This window comes from Colossoma macropomum, unplaced genomic scaffold (genome assembly GCF_904425465.1).
Source record: "Colossoma macropomum unplaced genomic scaffold, Colossoma_macropomum, whole genome shotgun sequence".
Taxonomy (NCBI): Eukaryota; Metazoa; Chordata; class Actinopteri; order Characiformes; family Serrasalmidae; genus Colossoma; species Colossoma macropomum.
Genome location: NW_023494784.1, coordinates 40430156 through 40446618, shown reverse-complemented (window position 1 = coordinate 40446618; position 16463 = coordinate 40430156). Strand labels below are relative to the sequence as shown.

At 41.0% G+C, this 16463-nt stretch overlaps 1 protein-coding gene across 3 annotated transcripts; it reads right to left on the bottom strand.

The window, feature by feature from the left end:
* Positions 1-225: 225 nt before the first annotated feature.
* On the bottom strand, positions 226-14880 carry cenpj (centromere protein J). 3 transcript variants are annotated; one of them, XM_036571497.1, is made up of 17 exons: positions 14771-14880; positions 13100-13450; positions 10461-10575; positions 10160-10303; positions 9281-9431; positions 9100-9184; positions 6703-8065; positions 5523-5646; positions 4197-4362; positions 3429-3692; positions 3220-3328; positions 2987-3117; positions 1986-2054; positions 1765-1905; positions 1537-1621; positions 1332-1452; positions 226-641 (listed from the first exon to the last, which is right to left on the bottom strand). In XM_036571497.1, exons 2-17 carry the CDS (start codon positions 13436-13438, stop codon positions 449-451), a joined length of 3600 nt encoding a protein of 1199 aa, XP_036427390.1. In that variant the 5' UTR covers positions 13439-13450; positions 14771-14880; the 3' UTR covers positions 226-448. The 3 variants fall into 3 exon arrangements, with proteins under 3 accessions (XP_036427390.1, XP_036427397.1, XP_036427407.1); XM_036571504.1 differs by having other exon boundaries at positions 10160-10300; XM_036571514.1 differs by lacking the exons at positions 226-641; positions 1332-1452; positions 1537-1621; positions 1765-1905 and adding an exon at positions 2556-2646 and having other exon boundaries at positions 2026-2054.
* Positions 14881-16463: the final 1583 nt, after the last annotated feature.

Below are 16463 nucleotides of genomic sequence, written 5' to 3'. Positions count from 1 at the left end.
GCATGCATTGGTTGGATTAGAAGCTGTCAAGTCTCTGTTAGACAGTATTTTTAGGTTTGTTCTATATTGCCACAGCTTTTATGTTTTAAGTTTTCTTATTTAAGTATGATGTTTTAGTTAGAGTTTTTCTTATTTAAGGCTTCGGACTCGTATGGCCTATACCGTTTGTGTTATTGCTGTACCTATGTTAATGTCCAGAGTTTATTCAGCTTGTCTGTGTGACAGTATAAGTAAATTCCTGCTCTTAATATGCTGACTCGTGTTAATGTTCACACCGAATCATAAAAATATTTATTTTACAAAACTGTACATTCCAAATAAATACTTAACAATTATGTTTAAACCACACAAAATGGACATACACATTCACAGCACTCAAAGAGAACTCTTTTTTTCCTCTCCACTTTCTCTACAAATCCAGCATTTGACTAAAAAGGTCCACATTAGATCACGTCTTGGTGTCCATGACTACCCGTCCTTGAGGGTCTTTGAGCCTCACGCGACCGCTGGGGTAGCGCGTTTCCTGACGTCCATCAGAGTAAACTGTTTTAACCGTGCCGTCAGGATATTCTCGCCGTTTGAAGTCCGCGGTGTGAAGCTCACGTTGACCTGTGTTAAACTGGATCTCCTTACTGCCATCCCTGAGAAAGACCAAGAAAGATCATGTAACGTGTTACTCTCACTCCACGAGCCAGATGTCTATGATATTAGTGCTGAGTGAATATCATGCTTCACATCTATAGCCCCGTTAGAGGTGGATTAGTTTCAGCTGTGGAGGTTCTGTAAATTCAGTGATTATCGATAAGATTGGAAACTTTACTCTAGCATGTATCTGCAGTGTTTTTTTTTTGTTTTTTTTTTAGCAGTCCAAATAGTAATAATTTTAATAAGTTAACCTTTATTAATCCCACAACGGGGAAATTCACGTCAGCATGTAACCCATCTGTGCAGTGAAACACCCACATACACACTAGTGAACGTACACACACTAGGGGGCAGTGAGCAGCCCTATCCACAGCACCCAGGGAGCAGTTTGGTGGTTAGGTGCCTTGCTCAAGGGCACTTCAGTCATGTCCTGTCAGCTCAGGGGATCAAACTAGCAACCTTCTTGTCACAAGGCTGGTTCCCTAACCTCCAGCCCACGAGTGCCCCCTAAATCCGGTATGAATCAGCATCATAGTTTTGTAGTCCAACTACTGCTCTGCAGTGAATTTTACATTCTGACAGCTGGTTGTGATATTACCAACCTCTTTCAAATGACATCAGACATTGTGTCAGTCTTGAAACCGACCCACAGCTTATTTAACACAAATTCATCAATTTGTACTTACGGGTTCTGCTGTATTATTGTGCCGTCGGCCATTACGCTCTCCTCCCTCCCATCAGGGTAGAGGTTTTTAACTGTTTGATCAGGGAAGGTGATTTCCTTACGTCCGTCAGGAAAGTGTTTTTCTGTGATGCAGAACCAGCAAAACTTAAGAAAAATAAAATTACTTTTTTATGGAGCAGCAGTTTCTGAAAGGACTGGGAACGTACCTATTTGGTTGTTTGGGAACTGGAGCACTTCCATGCCATCAGGGTAGGTAGTATGTGTGGTCTGAGCTCCTGCATAGTAATAAATCTACAAAACGGAGGACAAACCTTGATAAGTATTAGACACAGTACCTCAGTAATGTAGGCCAGTTTCTAAGCCAACAGTGATGTATAGTGTGCAAACTTTATCACTACTTTAATTAACAAGGTTGCAATTAGGCCCTCTCTCACCACTCTTTGATCTGGCATGATGTGTTTGATGTCTCCGTTGAAAAAAGTGACTTTGATCGACAGCCCGTCTGCAGACAACTCTTTTCTCGTGCCGTTTGGGAAAACGATGAGTCGTCCTCCATCAGGAAGCACCTTCTCAATCTGGGACAGGGATGAACATTTTTGTGATTGCGCTACATAAAAGACTAGAAATGCATTAATACAAAGGGCTTTTTCTGCACCTTGCCATCCATGTGTGTGATCTCTTCCTGTTCCATCTGTGATTGTTCTGCTCCAGGACTGTCCACTTCCTGAGAAAAAAACACATCAAGAAATCAATATGAAAATGAATTCAGTGAGGTTGAATTCCGTTCAAAAATTTACAAAAAGTCCATATTATGAAGAACTAAATTAATTTTAAACGGAGTTAAACTGGTGCTGTTCACCCCTGACCAAATATGCAGTAAAGCCTTAACAATAAAATAACATTTGTAAAACAGCTACAAATTTTACATTGAACAAAACCAGCCCATCTTTGATGTTAAGCCCTTTCCCAGTGATGCCATAAAGCAGGGGTTTTAATTAAAACTCAATAAGGTCCAGTTAGAGAAAATATCTTCAAGCAAAAGTCCGGAACATCATAATGTCTAAGTTGCATCATGATTCAGTGCCATATACTGAAGCAGCCTAGTAGTTATATCAACATCTTATACAGGCAACAACTGAAGTACAATCCAGTAATATTTAAACGAAATTTACTGTAAGTTTTCTCTTTTTAGAGCACGTTGTGAAATAACTTCCCTCTGACTCACTTTCTCCTGCTGTTTCTTGCCTCGTCCCTCACCTGTGTCGAGTCTCAGTGCTCATCGTAATGCACAGATCTGATTGGCTGAGTAACGTCACCTGTGATATTTACAACACATGCGATTGGTCTGTGAGTCTCCCGGGCCACTAAAGCTACCGTAAAGGCTAGAAAAGTTATGCCAATTAAAACAGGACCACCCTGCTGAAATTAAATAAATTCTCCATAGTTTATCAGTGTTGGGTCCAGACAGCGTCTGGGTCCGGACTCGGACCACGGCCCGCCTATTAGTGACCTCTGCTATAAAGAGACACTACACCAGAAAGCCCGTTTTAAGGGGTAAAAATGTTGAAAACTGGACAAAAATGCAAGATATGGGTCTTTCAAACAATATTTAAGTCTGCTTAATCTTTTAATGTTCTTTTGAATGTTTTTACTCACTGAAGATGATTCGGCGTTTGAGTCATGGCTCCTCCCCTCAGGCACAATTTGTCCATCTGAGATGGGGAACAGATCAGCAACCGGGCAGGGTTCTTTGTGACTCTGCATAGTCTGAAGCTTTGAGTTACAAGCTAAAGGAAAAGAAGTTTCAGTGTTGCAAGTTAAATTAGATCACTGAAATAAACACGTTCAAAAGAAAAAAATTCACACCAGTGTACATATGAAGTACAAACCGGCAGAACGTGCACTTGAGGACGAGACTGCAGCTTTGGGAGGATTCTGAAGTTCTGGGCTTTCCATTCTATTATTGGTGCTGCTACTCTTGATGCTGCAGGAAGGACTCTAGAAGCCACCAGGATATTAATTAATAAATAAATAAATAAATGACACCTATATTTTTGAAAAAGGAGAACTGGCAGGTTTGGATGACTGTTTTCTCTACCTTAGATCGTGTCCTTGTCTGTGCTGTGGTGCTGCTACTAGACACGGCAGGCCTCCCCCTCTCTTTCTCTCTTTCATGCACACCCTCAGCGTTTTTCCAAGAAGTCAGGCGAAGCTTCTCCATCATGCGGACCTGGTCTCGGAGAGTCGTGTTCTCGGCGCTGAGGGTGTCTATCTGCTGCCGGAGGCGGTGGTGGGTGCTGGTCCAGCGAGCCTCACGTTTCCTTAAATCCTCTTGCAAAGTGTTCAGTTGCAGCTTTAGAGACTGTCACAGAAAAACTCAAGGTTTAGACCATCTATACACAGAGTTGACAGTTTATTAGGTCCACTGTGGGTCCAAAAGTGTCCAGCCTGCCCCTCTATTGAATGAATTTAGCTTCTTTAACCTTTGTGTGGTGTTCAGGTCTGTGGGACCCATTTTCAATGTTTACCAAAAGAAAAAATGATGCTATTTATTATTATTTCAACCCCAGATTCCATTTTCTGTGAAGAACATATAAAATAACACATTTTCAGTGTCTTCACTCTGTTCACCCCCCACACATTTATATTACACGTGGTGTTGGGGTGAACACGCGGGGAACTAAACTCCAATCGAACACGTAGGTTGGTGCGAAGAACTGTCTTAAATATCTCTTAAAGACCTAAAACAGTGGTGGGGTGTGCTTAAGTAAGAAGATCACCAAACTGTGCAAGAATCTGACCCTCCAGGACTGCAGTTCCCCACCCCAGACCTAGAAGGTATTGGGATGAAACCAAAGACGGATACCTGGATCTCATCTCGTTCTTGTTTGTCAGGTCTTGCCCTGACAGCTGCCGCATGCTTCTCGAACAGCTTCTTGTCGCGCTGCAGCTTCCTGTTTTCCTCGCGCTTAAACTCCTCCCACTTAGCGAGTTCATCTGCCATCTTCTGCTGGAACTCAGCTCTTTCTTTACTACAGGGAAAACGTGAAGTCCTCATTTTAAACAAACATTGAGTGAAAAGCCAAATTTACACAGTTGTCCTCTTAACCCAGACAGTCCATCAGCCAAAAGTTTCCAAACTTTGTTTCTTTAGTGGAGCTAAAAGGCTACCGAAGCTCATACCCCACAAATTAGCTTCGTGAAAACTAAATCATCACACACTTCTCTCAAACTGCATGTAGTCATATAAACTCTGCTGTTTGGTTTCGGACACTGAATGAAGTACTGTAATCTATACAAATGGACAAAAGTATATTGCATAGTTAATAAAAAAACACTGCAACATATTAAAGGCTAAATTTTTTTCATACTTAGTCTTACAGTGTCAGTATCCACACAAGCAAATCTATTTGAGATTACTTAAAAAGTTGGTGCAGTTTGAGGCGAATGTGTGATGTCTTAGGTGGGCATCTTCCAAAATGTTAACTGGAGGGCTATACGCTTCCATTATTTGTTAAAAGCCACTTTTTATTAAATTAGCCTCATAACTTCAGAGCAAAACTAAAAAAGGAAAATTTAGACATTAAATATGTATTGTCTGGTCATCTATACTTGAGGCAAAGGTAAATACTGTGTGATTCACAACCGTGAGGCGCCTATGAACCAATCACAATCCAATTGAAAAAGGGGGTCATAGAGTTCCTGACTGTCAGTGGATGATGGCTCCCTTCAGCCTGCGAGGAGATGAGACCCCTGAGCAGAAAGTGTTCTGCGTTCTCCACTTCAATAAGAGTGAATCCGTCATAAATGTGCAGCTCAGAGCGTTCGGCGTTGGTTCCACAACACTGGATGATCTCCGAAATCGCACTGAAAGAGCCGTGAGTGCAGCGACACCCGACATGCTCAATCCAGTATGGGATGAATTTGACTATGGTGTTGATGTTGTCTGTACAGCTGGAGGAGGTTCATATTGAGCACTTGTACAATTACATAATAAACTTTATGCTCATTTAAACCATTTACAGTTTACTGCACTGATCTGTAACGATTTACAAGTGAAATTAATCATTTTGAAATCAGATGAATCTTTCTGAATCACCCTGTATGTGAACATTTTTACTAAATTGTTCCATTTATGGCTGTAAAACTGACCAACAGAGTTACTGCATAAGAGTTTTTATGATTTACATACCGCAGGTTTTCTCTGATGCCCTCATTTTCCTGTCTGAGCCGACTCAACACTGCATTTTCTGTCTTGAAACGTTCAATTTCAGTCTCCAGCTCCACCAAACGCTCACGGAGTAACCTTGACTGGGCTGGATTACACCACAATTACACAAAAGAAAGCAAGAAATCACATTTTTAAGATGATACAACATAACTCATTTGACTGATCATACGACTGACAGTGATCATGCTACTTTATAATGACCATTTTTGATATACAGCTATACTGAATTCTCTCCTAAAATGTAATTGATCAGCTAAAGCATGTTAGGGAGACCAGCAAAACAAACACAACAAATATATTCAGGCCTCAGGATAGCTGCTACTAATGATTTTAGGTATGTGACATGCTTTTGTCCATATTTAAAGATATTTGGAGACATTTATAGATAGCAGTGATCCACCGATTTGTTACAATTTCAGCATATTTCAGTCATTCATAGTGGTTTGATGTGATAGTTCATTGTAGAGCAGATGACTTTACTGTGGTGGTGACAGGAACCAGGGGGCGTCATGACTACAACACAAATATAGGCATTTTATTTACTATCCAAAATCACCTGTGAACCCACACAAGTAATACTGACAATAGTAAAGCAGGGGTAAACCTCAAACAAAAGGAAGAAGAAGGAAAAAAGTTCATTTCCTTTGAGTATTTTTGCCTGTCGCCATAAATGGATGTTAAAAAACAAGTTTTAGGCCAAAACCTCCAGAATAAAAATCGCCAAACTACTGCAAAATAACGTGTCATTCGTCCGTAACCATTTCATGTACACTTTCGGTGAGGCCGCTGATAGAGGCAATAAATACTTTGGACATTACGTTCCTATGACTACCAGTGTGAACAAATCTGACTCCATACGTTTCTCTAGAATGAAGTATTTCACACCAATGACTGAATGACTTTTACATCTCAACCATTTAATTGTGCAGAAATGTTGAAGTGCCGGTGGAATTAATTCACTTTTAACAAATACACAGTTTGAGATAACTGTACGGTGACCTGCTAACTGGTGGATTATAAGTTTGTACTGACTCAAAACCGAAGAGGCAAATGTTGTGTCAGATCAACTACATCAACTACAACAAAACTGCGCAAGTTTCATTTTTGGCCAAAGCACTACTTGAAATATTGTTCCCATCACCTGTGGCTTGTTCGTTGTGCTTATCCTGCGCTACTGGTGGAGGTGGAGGGCTGGGTTTCGGCTTGAGGGCTGGGAACAGCTTGGCTACCAACTGGCATGTGGGCGGGGGCTCTGGCTCATGGTCCAAAGAACTAGCAGAGGAAGGGTCAGGCTCCGCTCCCTTCGAGACTGCAACTTTCCTCTTCAGTGCCCTACCTGCTTGATCGTCAGTCTTGGTGGAAACGCAGGGCAAATCCTCAGGCTCGTTCCAGGTGTCATCATCGTCAAAGTCTACGTGACCTTTGACGTCAACCAGAGTAGAATCTCCGCTGTTCTCCTCTTCGTCTTCTTGACTGGCAGCTCTGTCTCTATCTTGGTAGGAGTGTTTATTGTAGGGAAGAGCTTGAGAAACTTGGAAGCAGTGGCTGAAAGGTTGGCTTGGTCCAAAAGCAGTTTGGTGAAACTCTGAGCTGCTACAAAGAGAAACATCTGAACCTTCCTCATCTATTTTATCCTCATCCTCAGAGCTCTCGTTGATCACTACATCCTGCTTCATGCTCACTGCCACCCTGTCTACAGGAAGGTCTGGAAGACTCTGCTGAACGTTGCTGCCACTTTGCTGCACTGGGCTGGTAGAGTTGTCTTGACGACGGCCAGGCAACGTGGGTTGTTGAGGTGATTTGACCGGTGTGGAGGACAGACGTCTACGATCTCTCCGAAGAAGAGTGCAAATGAAGGAAGAGTTGCTGGAGAACGACAGTTCATCTGCTGCTCTCTCCAGCAGCTCAAACTCACCAAGCTCCACACATTCACGCTGATGTTCTTTATCCCAACGCTCACCACGCTCTGTAAGCCACACCTCAAACGAATTTTCCGCAACACGCGCACTAGGATCCACCATGTTCTCAACATGCCTTAATGATTTTCCCTTACTGACATCATCCATGGCATCAGAGATGATCTTCTGCTGAGGGTCAGGCCTCCTATAGCTCTTGCTGAGATGTTGGAGAGCTCCAGCACTCACATTCTGACCCTGGTGGGCTCCAAGAGCAGGAGCTTTAGCAGTCTTGGTTGCTTTGGTTGGTACTACAACCTTGTTCTGAGGCAAGTTCTCTTTGTTCAGAACAGCTGTTTTCCGCTGGATCACAACATTCGTTGAGGCTGTTGATTTAGGAGAAGGCCTCTTTGGCTCTGAGCTTTGCTGGTGGGATCTAGTGGCTTGGCCCTGAGAGGTGGGAGGGTCCAGACATAAAGTGGGCTTGGTGCTTGAATGAGCTGTTCTCTCTCTGGAAGGTCCAGCAGCTTTTCCTCTTGTGAATCTGGACAAGCCTTCCCCTCGCCTCAAAAATGGCCTCTTTACCTTCACCGTCTCAGCAGGAACGCTCTGAAAGGATAACGTGAGGATATAAGTCATGGCTCAAGCCACAAAAAGACCTCTGATCGGCATGAATGACATGGCAGTAACTGCTACAGCTTGCATTTGTTTACCCTCAGCAGTTTTCTAGCCTGTGTTTGGGCAGTCGCTTCAAGCTTTCACCTTCTGAAAAAAGCCAGTGTAAAATGTTTAACTAGTTGCTTATTTAATAACGGCCATAAATTACAGAATTAACGAAATTAAGCGTGTAGCGCCTTATTAAAAATTAAATATTTTGAGAATAAATCATATGGAGTAGTCACAAAAGGGAGTTTTCTCTAATGTGTGAGCGAAGAGCGGGAACAGAAAGCTTGGAGGGGAACTGGAGAGAGTGATCACTCACATTCTCTGGTCATGTGTCCATGGAAGTTCACATGTGGATTTAATGCTGGTTCAAACTTTAAATCCTTATTTAAATCTTCTTGCTCACTGTTTCATAACATAAATGTTTCTCAGTACAAATTATGACTCTCGTTGCAGTTCAGATTGTTAATCATTTCTGAACAGTTACTTCATTCTCAAGTTGACATATTGAGTGATTTACAGTTAAAACGTTTGTTTATTCCACAGAAAACGTAGATTTTTATCAAAGTTGCAAGTGACTTGCAGTGGACAACTAGGAAAGACCGTACCCGTGACCATGCCAATACAGCTACAACCCCACCAAATGAAACGGAAAAGGAAAATGAACCTGACTGCCTGCAGCTAGAGGTTAAGAGGTTATTTGTACCTGACCGTTTTGTTGATTTAGCGCTTTACCTTTGTGTTTTAGACCTATGTGAATTTTGACCTTTTTTTAGACACATTAATTTCAATCTGAACTACAAATACCTTATTAGAGATCAGTATATTATTATACTAATATTTCAGTAATCAGGCCATCCTTAAAATAGCATAACAATGAAAACAGAGATAGAAAAATGCCATTATTATGCCCAGCATACAAATTTTAAACATATCTGACAAACAGCCATGATTATGACAGGATGCATATGTGATCTCACCTTGTTCTGCCTGTCGTTCTCCAGTTTCAGCTGCTCTTCAAGCATCTCTTCAAATGTCTTCCCACTGTTAGCTGATCTGATAGGCCTTCAATCAAAAATGTCATGTTATACAAAACACACAATTACACAATTACACTGTAGCAGTGCTCGTTCGTATTTGTCCAACACAGACGAGACATACCTGTCTTGCTGTTCAGTTATGCTGTCTTGTCCAGGCATACTTTGGTCCTCAGTAATGGACTGCAGTGATTCTTCATGACTCGCATCTTCATCATCGTCGTGTCCAGATCTTGACTGCTCCACACTTGGTTGATGATCCCACATGCTTGACACTACCAGGCCACATTTCTTGAATTTTAATTACCATTTTTCTTGAAGAATTACAATAATTTGAATGACAAGAATAAAGAAATTACATAGTATTGTAATTTGAGTTAATTTCTAGGACACTGAACAACGGCTTGTACGCTGTAAGTTCAAAACTATCCAGACACCAGTTTTAACTAGTGAATTCTGTACTTTAAGGTGCACCCATTGCTTGGAATGGGATGCTCTGGATTAGCTGCTTATGAGCCGAAGGTCACCATGCCCAATGCCACATTTTGGCTAAGGGGTATAAAGCTGCCAGCATTGGGCTGTGGAGTAGTGAAATTCCTTTCTTTGGAATGATGGAGCTCCATCCAATAACTATGGGATGAGCTGGAGTGATCCAGTACGATAACAACAGCCAGTGTACAGTAACATATATACTGCATAGGAACAAGTGGCAAATTGGATGGTCAGCCCATTACGCACTTATCTTATTATGTTTACCAGTTGTTTGATTTTGCCTCTTGTTCCTTCGTAAAGAGTCTAGCTTTGCTAACTCTGTATTAAAAACAATAATTGTATACAAAAGTTTGTTTCTAAATCTCATAAAAATTAAATGATTTAGTTTGGGGGAAAAAATTAGATTGCAATACATATCATACTCTGAGAACGCTGCATATTGTGATGTACATTTTTGCCATTTCTACAGATTGTTCACTGTGATAAAACAACGAAATGCTGAGTAATTTACCAAGTGCCCTTGCCGCTTCTTGCTGGTGTGTGATCTGGGCCCATGGAACACTGCACTGAGGGTTTGAGAGCGTAGATGCTGTTTGGAGTGGCTGCAACACGTTTGTGGTTTTGTTGTATGGCTGTTTTTCTTGGCTGTATTCTGCTGAAAATGGGAAAAAAAAGCAGAGTTTGCACATAAAATAAAAAAAAAGTACTAAAGGTTGGCTTTCATCAGTTTTTTTGAATAAAATATTATTTTTGAAATCATTTTGAAATCTGAACAAAACTATGGTAGAATCTGCCAAAAAAGGTGACGTTACCTGTGCCAGTCTGTACCATCCCCAGGAGCTTTTGCTGTTCAGTCTGCAATTTTTGCAACTGCTCCTGCTGATGCGCCTTCAGCTGCTCCTGCATGCGCTGCTGCAGCTGCTTCAGCTAGAAAAATACATTTTGCATATTTCAATGCTACACACCGATTGCCCATAAAACTTGCATGCAAGAGTTAAAGCACTCACACCATGGAGAAACTGGACGTTCCTACCTTTTTATTTTTTTGAATAATAAAGCCTGATGTAGCATGTAAACGCTGTTAAGTTCACAAAACAATGTCCAAACAGTTCATATATGGAAATCAAGCTGTTTTGAATTCAGTTTTTTGATGTCACACAAACAAATTGCATTTACGTTTATCTGCCTATTCAGTCTGCTGTAGCATAGCGTCGATCATTCATGCTGAAATTAAAAAGATCGTTTTAATTTGGACGGCTTTTTGATTGAGGGCAGCCGATCAGAACAGACCTCATATATCAGTCTTAAAGGCACAGTAGCAAAAAAGCCTGTTTAAAGAAGGTCAAGGCCAAAAAATAGTCATGTTAAAATAACCTGTGACTGTTTTTGGTACATTGAATCACACAAACATTACAAGCGGAAATAGATCACTCAGGACGTCCTGTGCTTTCTGTGAAAGGCTCAGTATAATTTAATGGTAGGGTCTCCAATCCTATCCACAGAAGGCCAGTATGGCTTCCAAACAAACAGGAGCATCCATCAACACAAAGTTAGGAAGCAGCTACAATGCCATTCAAACGTTTGGGGCATCAATGTTTTCAGTATTGCAAAACCAAATAATTCTAAAATAATAGTTTTATGCAGCTTTATTAAAGGAAGCTGAAAAAAATGCCATGTCATTGCTTAAGCACTAGGACTGTCTATTGGCATGAACCTGGCAATATGATACATATCATGATAAACGGGTTACGATCCAAAATATTGCGATATGTTGCCATACTGTCAGTAAGGCAGTATTGCTATTTTAACGTAATTTTAGGAAAACAGTCATACTATAACAAAACTCACCGAGATATGCATAAAATCTGAGTAAGAAAAGTGGCTGAAGATACACAAGATTACAACACTGCAATCTACAGTCTGGGGATTAAACACAAGGCAAAATTAAACACTGTCTGCCCCAAATCTTTGCATGTAAACTATTAGAAATTAAAAATCGATATAGTATATTTGAGAATCATTATAGTATCACAAAATATTATATTGCAATACTAAATTGTATCGATATTTTCTAACACCTCTATTAGGCGCCAGTGTTTACAAGCAAACAGCATGCTCATTAGCAAGCTGTGTAACAATGTGGATTATTTTTTTAATATAAATTTTGTTCAAAATTTCACACAATAGGAATGGTATTGTGGGTTCAGTGCACCGTTACACCTCAATTATTTTACAAAAACATCCACTTATTCAACCTACTCTCTCCAGTTGAGGTGAAGTTATAAGGAGTGTTTCAGCCTGGACTGCTTTTGAATGAGATGCAATATAGGGCAGCTGATCAGAACAGTACTACAGCCTATCAGAGGGTCTTATTTAGAAGCTGTGAAAACAGCAGATGTTTTTATGTGCTCTGGCATGGGGAGACATTACATTGTTGAGTTTTATGACTGACAGGAGAAACTTAGGTTTCGTTCACATTACCAGGTTGAAGTGGCGCAAATCTGATTTTTGCCCTAATGTGACTCAGATCTGATGTTTTCAGGGCTGTGTGGACACACAAATCTGATCTTTTGAAATCCGACCTAAGTCACTTTCATATGTGGTCCTAGATCAGATACATATCTGATTCATGGCTATGCAACGTTAACGTGAACGTTCGGATCGGAATTCATGTCCTTTTTTTCCACTGCGCGTGCGCCGTCACTCAGCGTTACCATGGCAGCAGCGGCGAACTGAAGTTAAAGCCTGTAAACAGTGGAAAAGAAACATCTCACCTTTTTCTCCTTTGTCTCGCTCTATTAATGAAGCTGAGAGCTGATCAGAGTTAATTATCTTCTCAGTGAAGCTCGTTCTGACCGTTTGTTTGCTGAGGACCCACGTGAGGCACGCGATTCATTCACGTGATGTTATTGAGTAGGATGTGCGCATGAGGGTCATTTCAGGACGCCGGTTCGTTCGCATTAATGACAGATTTGAATCACTTACCTAAACAAGTGTGAACCATCGTGTCAGAGAGATCGGATTTGAGCAAAAAATCGGATTTGAGAAATGAGGCTTGTAATGTGAACGTAACTATAGTTTGGTTGGTTCTGTGATTACACACTTTTCCTACAACTAACACAGTGTACAAACCATCATCGGGGCAAAAGTGGTTAATGTTAAATGTCCAAAAACAAAGATACGAGCTAGACCGTGTCCGACCACAATTTAAATAAAATAAATAAATAAATAAATAAAAATTAAAAAAAAAAAGAAAAAAGGAAATGCGATATGACTCTGATATCATCATGCACCCCTAAAGCTATGACCAAGAGGCAAATCGAACACACTGCGCTTTCAGCCAAGCATGACATCTAGTCACGAGTGAAACCTGAGATTCGAAACTTCAGTGTTAAAATACTAACATGACAAGTGATTCCAAACTTTTGAACGGAAGTGTTCCTGTATTTACCTGCTCCAGCTTCTCAATCAGTGGAAGCCCTTGTGCCTTTTTCAGAATGTTGTGGACACCATCAAGCTCACTGCTGGAAGGTTCAGCCTCTGGGTCTGCTTCAGACACTTTGGGGACGACTGAGTCCAGACTGCTGCTGCAGGACACGGGCAGGGGGGCGAACTGGGAGCAGAACGAATCATCCAGCGAGACCTCCTGAGCCACAGAACTGCAGCTGCTCTGGAGTGAGCTGACCTCTCCAGGAGAGCCGCTGAGGAAGACGCCAGCCCGGGAGCTGCTCGGGATCCAGCGGGACAGGAAGCGAGACTGGGACGGCTGCGGTCCAGTTGGAGATGACATGACTGCGGTACACTGCAGAATGAAAGGTTACAGCAATATCTGACATTAGAGTGACGATCATCACAACATCACATCACATTCTATCAACATTTCTTGCTGTGAGTACTGAAAGCAGCCAACATCTCATGAAGATATCACTGATGACTCTGCTCCCAAAACAATGAAGAAAGCAGAAACATGACACTTAATCAGGAACTGTAACTTATTTATACTGTTTATGGCTTTGCTGTCCACTGTATATAGTAAATTATTGTTTTATTGTGTTATACAAAAATAACACACAAAATATTGGGGTGAGTGGGATGTCAATCCCCAAAATATTCAGAAATGGCCCCCTAATTAATGTTGCAAAGCGAAAAGTTATTAATATACAACTGATTAATATCAAGACAGCTGAGATAGGTTAGATAACCTGACTTAACATTGTTAAAGGAGAATTTAATTTATGGAGAAAAAAGGAGAATTTGATTTAAGAATCAAAATTTAATTAATTCACTTAATTAAGTCCCTGAGAAGTAAGCAGAGCCATTCAGAGCGGTTTGGTGTGAAATGGTTCATTGTTGAGAAACCTAAACGCTCAGATTTCTTCACAGTGGTGGTGATAGGAACCAGGGGTCACAATGTCTACAACACAAAATATAACCATTATATTTACTATGCAAAGCAACCAGTGAACCTACGCGTCTCTTCTAAAATCAATGTTATACTGATTAGGGTAAAATAGTTTTAAATCTGAAAAAAGGCCCTGCATGAACCCCTCTGCTATAAAATGATTTAATTACATTTAAAGTCAAAACTTTATCAGAAATCTATCATTAACAATGTGGCACCATATATCTAACCATTTCATGCAAAAACTTTCTGTAAGGGAGCTTTTAGACGTGGATGTCTGGTTCCTATCACCACCACTGTGATCAATTCTGACTCTGTCAGTTCCTCTAGAACAGAGCATTTCACACCAAACCACTCTGAATGACTCTGTTTACGTCTCAACCGTTTAATCACGTAGCGAGAATTTTGGAAAAATTGGTGGAATTCCCCTTTAACACTGTTAACATAGTTAAGTCTTGAAAAAACGCCACGTTTACAGTTATATCACATTAAACCGCTCATAAAACATTCATATAACGCGAATATTGTGTACTTTAGGTGAAGAAAGTCACTAAAACATCAACGCTGTGTGGCTGAAGAGTCAAAGCTAAACAGAAGGTCGCCACCGAGAGGCAGAGCAACAAGTTTCCACCCCCTGAAAGAACCGAGAGAAAACGAGTTTTTCAGTTACTGCCACCGTGTAATGGCTGTACACCGACAGTGATGTGTTCATCCTCCTACCTGAGCTTGTTTTCTGACTTGTGTATTTAAAGTCGGGCTGTGATTTGGACATTTAAAGTTTTCTCCTCTTCAGCTCCACATCGACTCTCCAAACAAACCGCCATAACAACAGGAAGCCCGCGAGACTCCGCGCTGAGCATTATGGGCACTGTAGTCACAGCGCGGAGAGTGGCTGGTCACCATGGAAACACCGAAACGCCGCCATACTGTTGTTCAAATCGTACAAAGTGTAATATCTTTATTATTACATTAGTCATATTATTTATATATTAGGATCCCACATCACAATTTTATTGATTTAGACAACCGATGAAAAGTTTTCTCAGTTAACTGACCTAAGTTACATTTCACTGACACTGTGGATTTAACTCACTTACTGACATATTTCACTCAGATATCGCAGATTTACCTCAGTTTACTGACATTTTTCACTCAGATATCGCAGATTTACCTCAGTTTACTGACATTTTTCACTCACATATTGCAGATTTACCTCAGTTTACTGACATATTTCACTCACATATTGCAGATTTACTTCGGTTTACTGACATATTTCACTCACATTGCAGATTTACTTCAGTTTACTGACATATTTCACTCACATATTGCAGATTTACCTCAGTTTACTGACATATTTCACTCACATATTGCAGATTTACTTCTGTTTACTGACATATTTCACTCACATATTGCAGATTTACCTCAGTTTACTGACACATTTCCAGAGGTGTAACTAACGAATTACATTTACTGTCGTTACTGTAATTGAGTACAGTTTTCCCTGTAACGGGACTTTTTTTGAGTAGAATTAAATCATAGTACTTTTACTCTTACTTGAGTTCATTTTTAATGAAAAACTTTTAACTTCGCTACTCTAATTTTCATAACGTTACAGAGTCAAAATAAACGATGAGCGTATCAGTTCAAACACCAACACGAGCGACGCGCGGTTAAATTTAAAAGATTCACCAATCAAAAAACAGCAGCTCCGGCAGGAAAAACACCACAGAGATGTCCTGTTTACTGGAGAAGAACAGATGAGAACTGAACCAGCACACACGAGGAACGGACCGCGACCAAACGGTCATCTGTGTTCATTTAACATGAACTAAAGAAAACGGCGATATTATCAGCGGCCGAACACGAAACCGGCCGAGATCCGCTCTCACAGCTCGACTCCAGCCTGAGGCAGCGTTAGCCGTGCTAGCTGATCCGAGCTAAACAGGTACCGTGTTTACGGTTTTCTTCTTTCTTTTATAGCTAATGTTTCTGGTTATTACACTGGAAATCTGTTGCGTATGTTTTATTACAGTGCTTGTCAAACGCTTTAGTTAACAGGTGTCGCCCACAGCCGACAGTTTACCGTTTATACAGCCTAGTTTAGCTGCTGTTTCGGAGATAAACGGTCGTTTACGGCTGTGAGACCAGAAATCCAGTCAAATACAGGATCTTCATAAACTCTGGACAGTGACTGTCGCGCTGTCGCTCTTTAAGCTGACTGGCCTGATCTGATCCCTCCCATCCCTCCCTCTTTCCCTCCCTCCCTCTCTCTTTCCCTCCCTCCCTCTTTCCCTCTCTCCCTCTCTCTCTCTCTCTCTCTCTCTTTCTCTCTCTCTCTCCTTCTCTCTCTTCCCCTCTCTTTATCTCTTTGTCTCTCTCTTCATTTCTCTCTCTCTCTCTCTCTCCCTCCCTC

What these genes read in the sequence shown, in the direction of transcription:
- cenpj (XM_036571497.1), bottom strand. Translation starts at nt 13,438, where the DNA reads ATGTCATCTCCAACTGGACCGCAGCCGTCCCAGTCTCGCTTCCTGTCC. An exon ending in AAGAACGAGATGAGATCCAG is followed by an intron (nt 3,693 to 4,196) that starts GTATCCGTCTTT and finishes TTTCTGTGACAG; the next exon opens with TCTCTAAAGCTGCAACTGAA. An exon ending in GTTCCCAAACAACCAAATAG is followed by an intron (nt 1,453 to 1,536) that starts GTACGTTCCCAG and finishes TCTGCATCACAG; the next exon opens with AAAAACACTTTCCTGACGGA.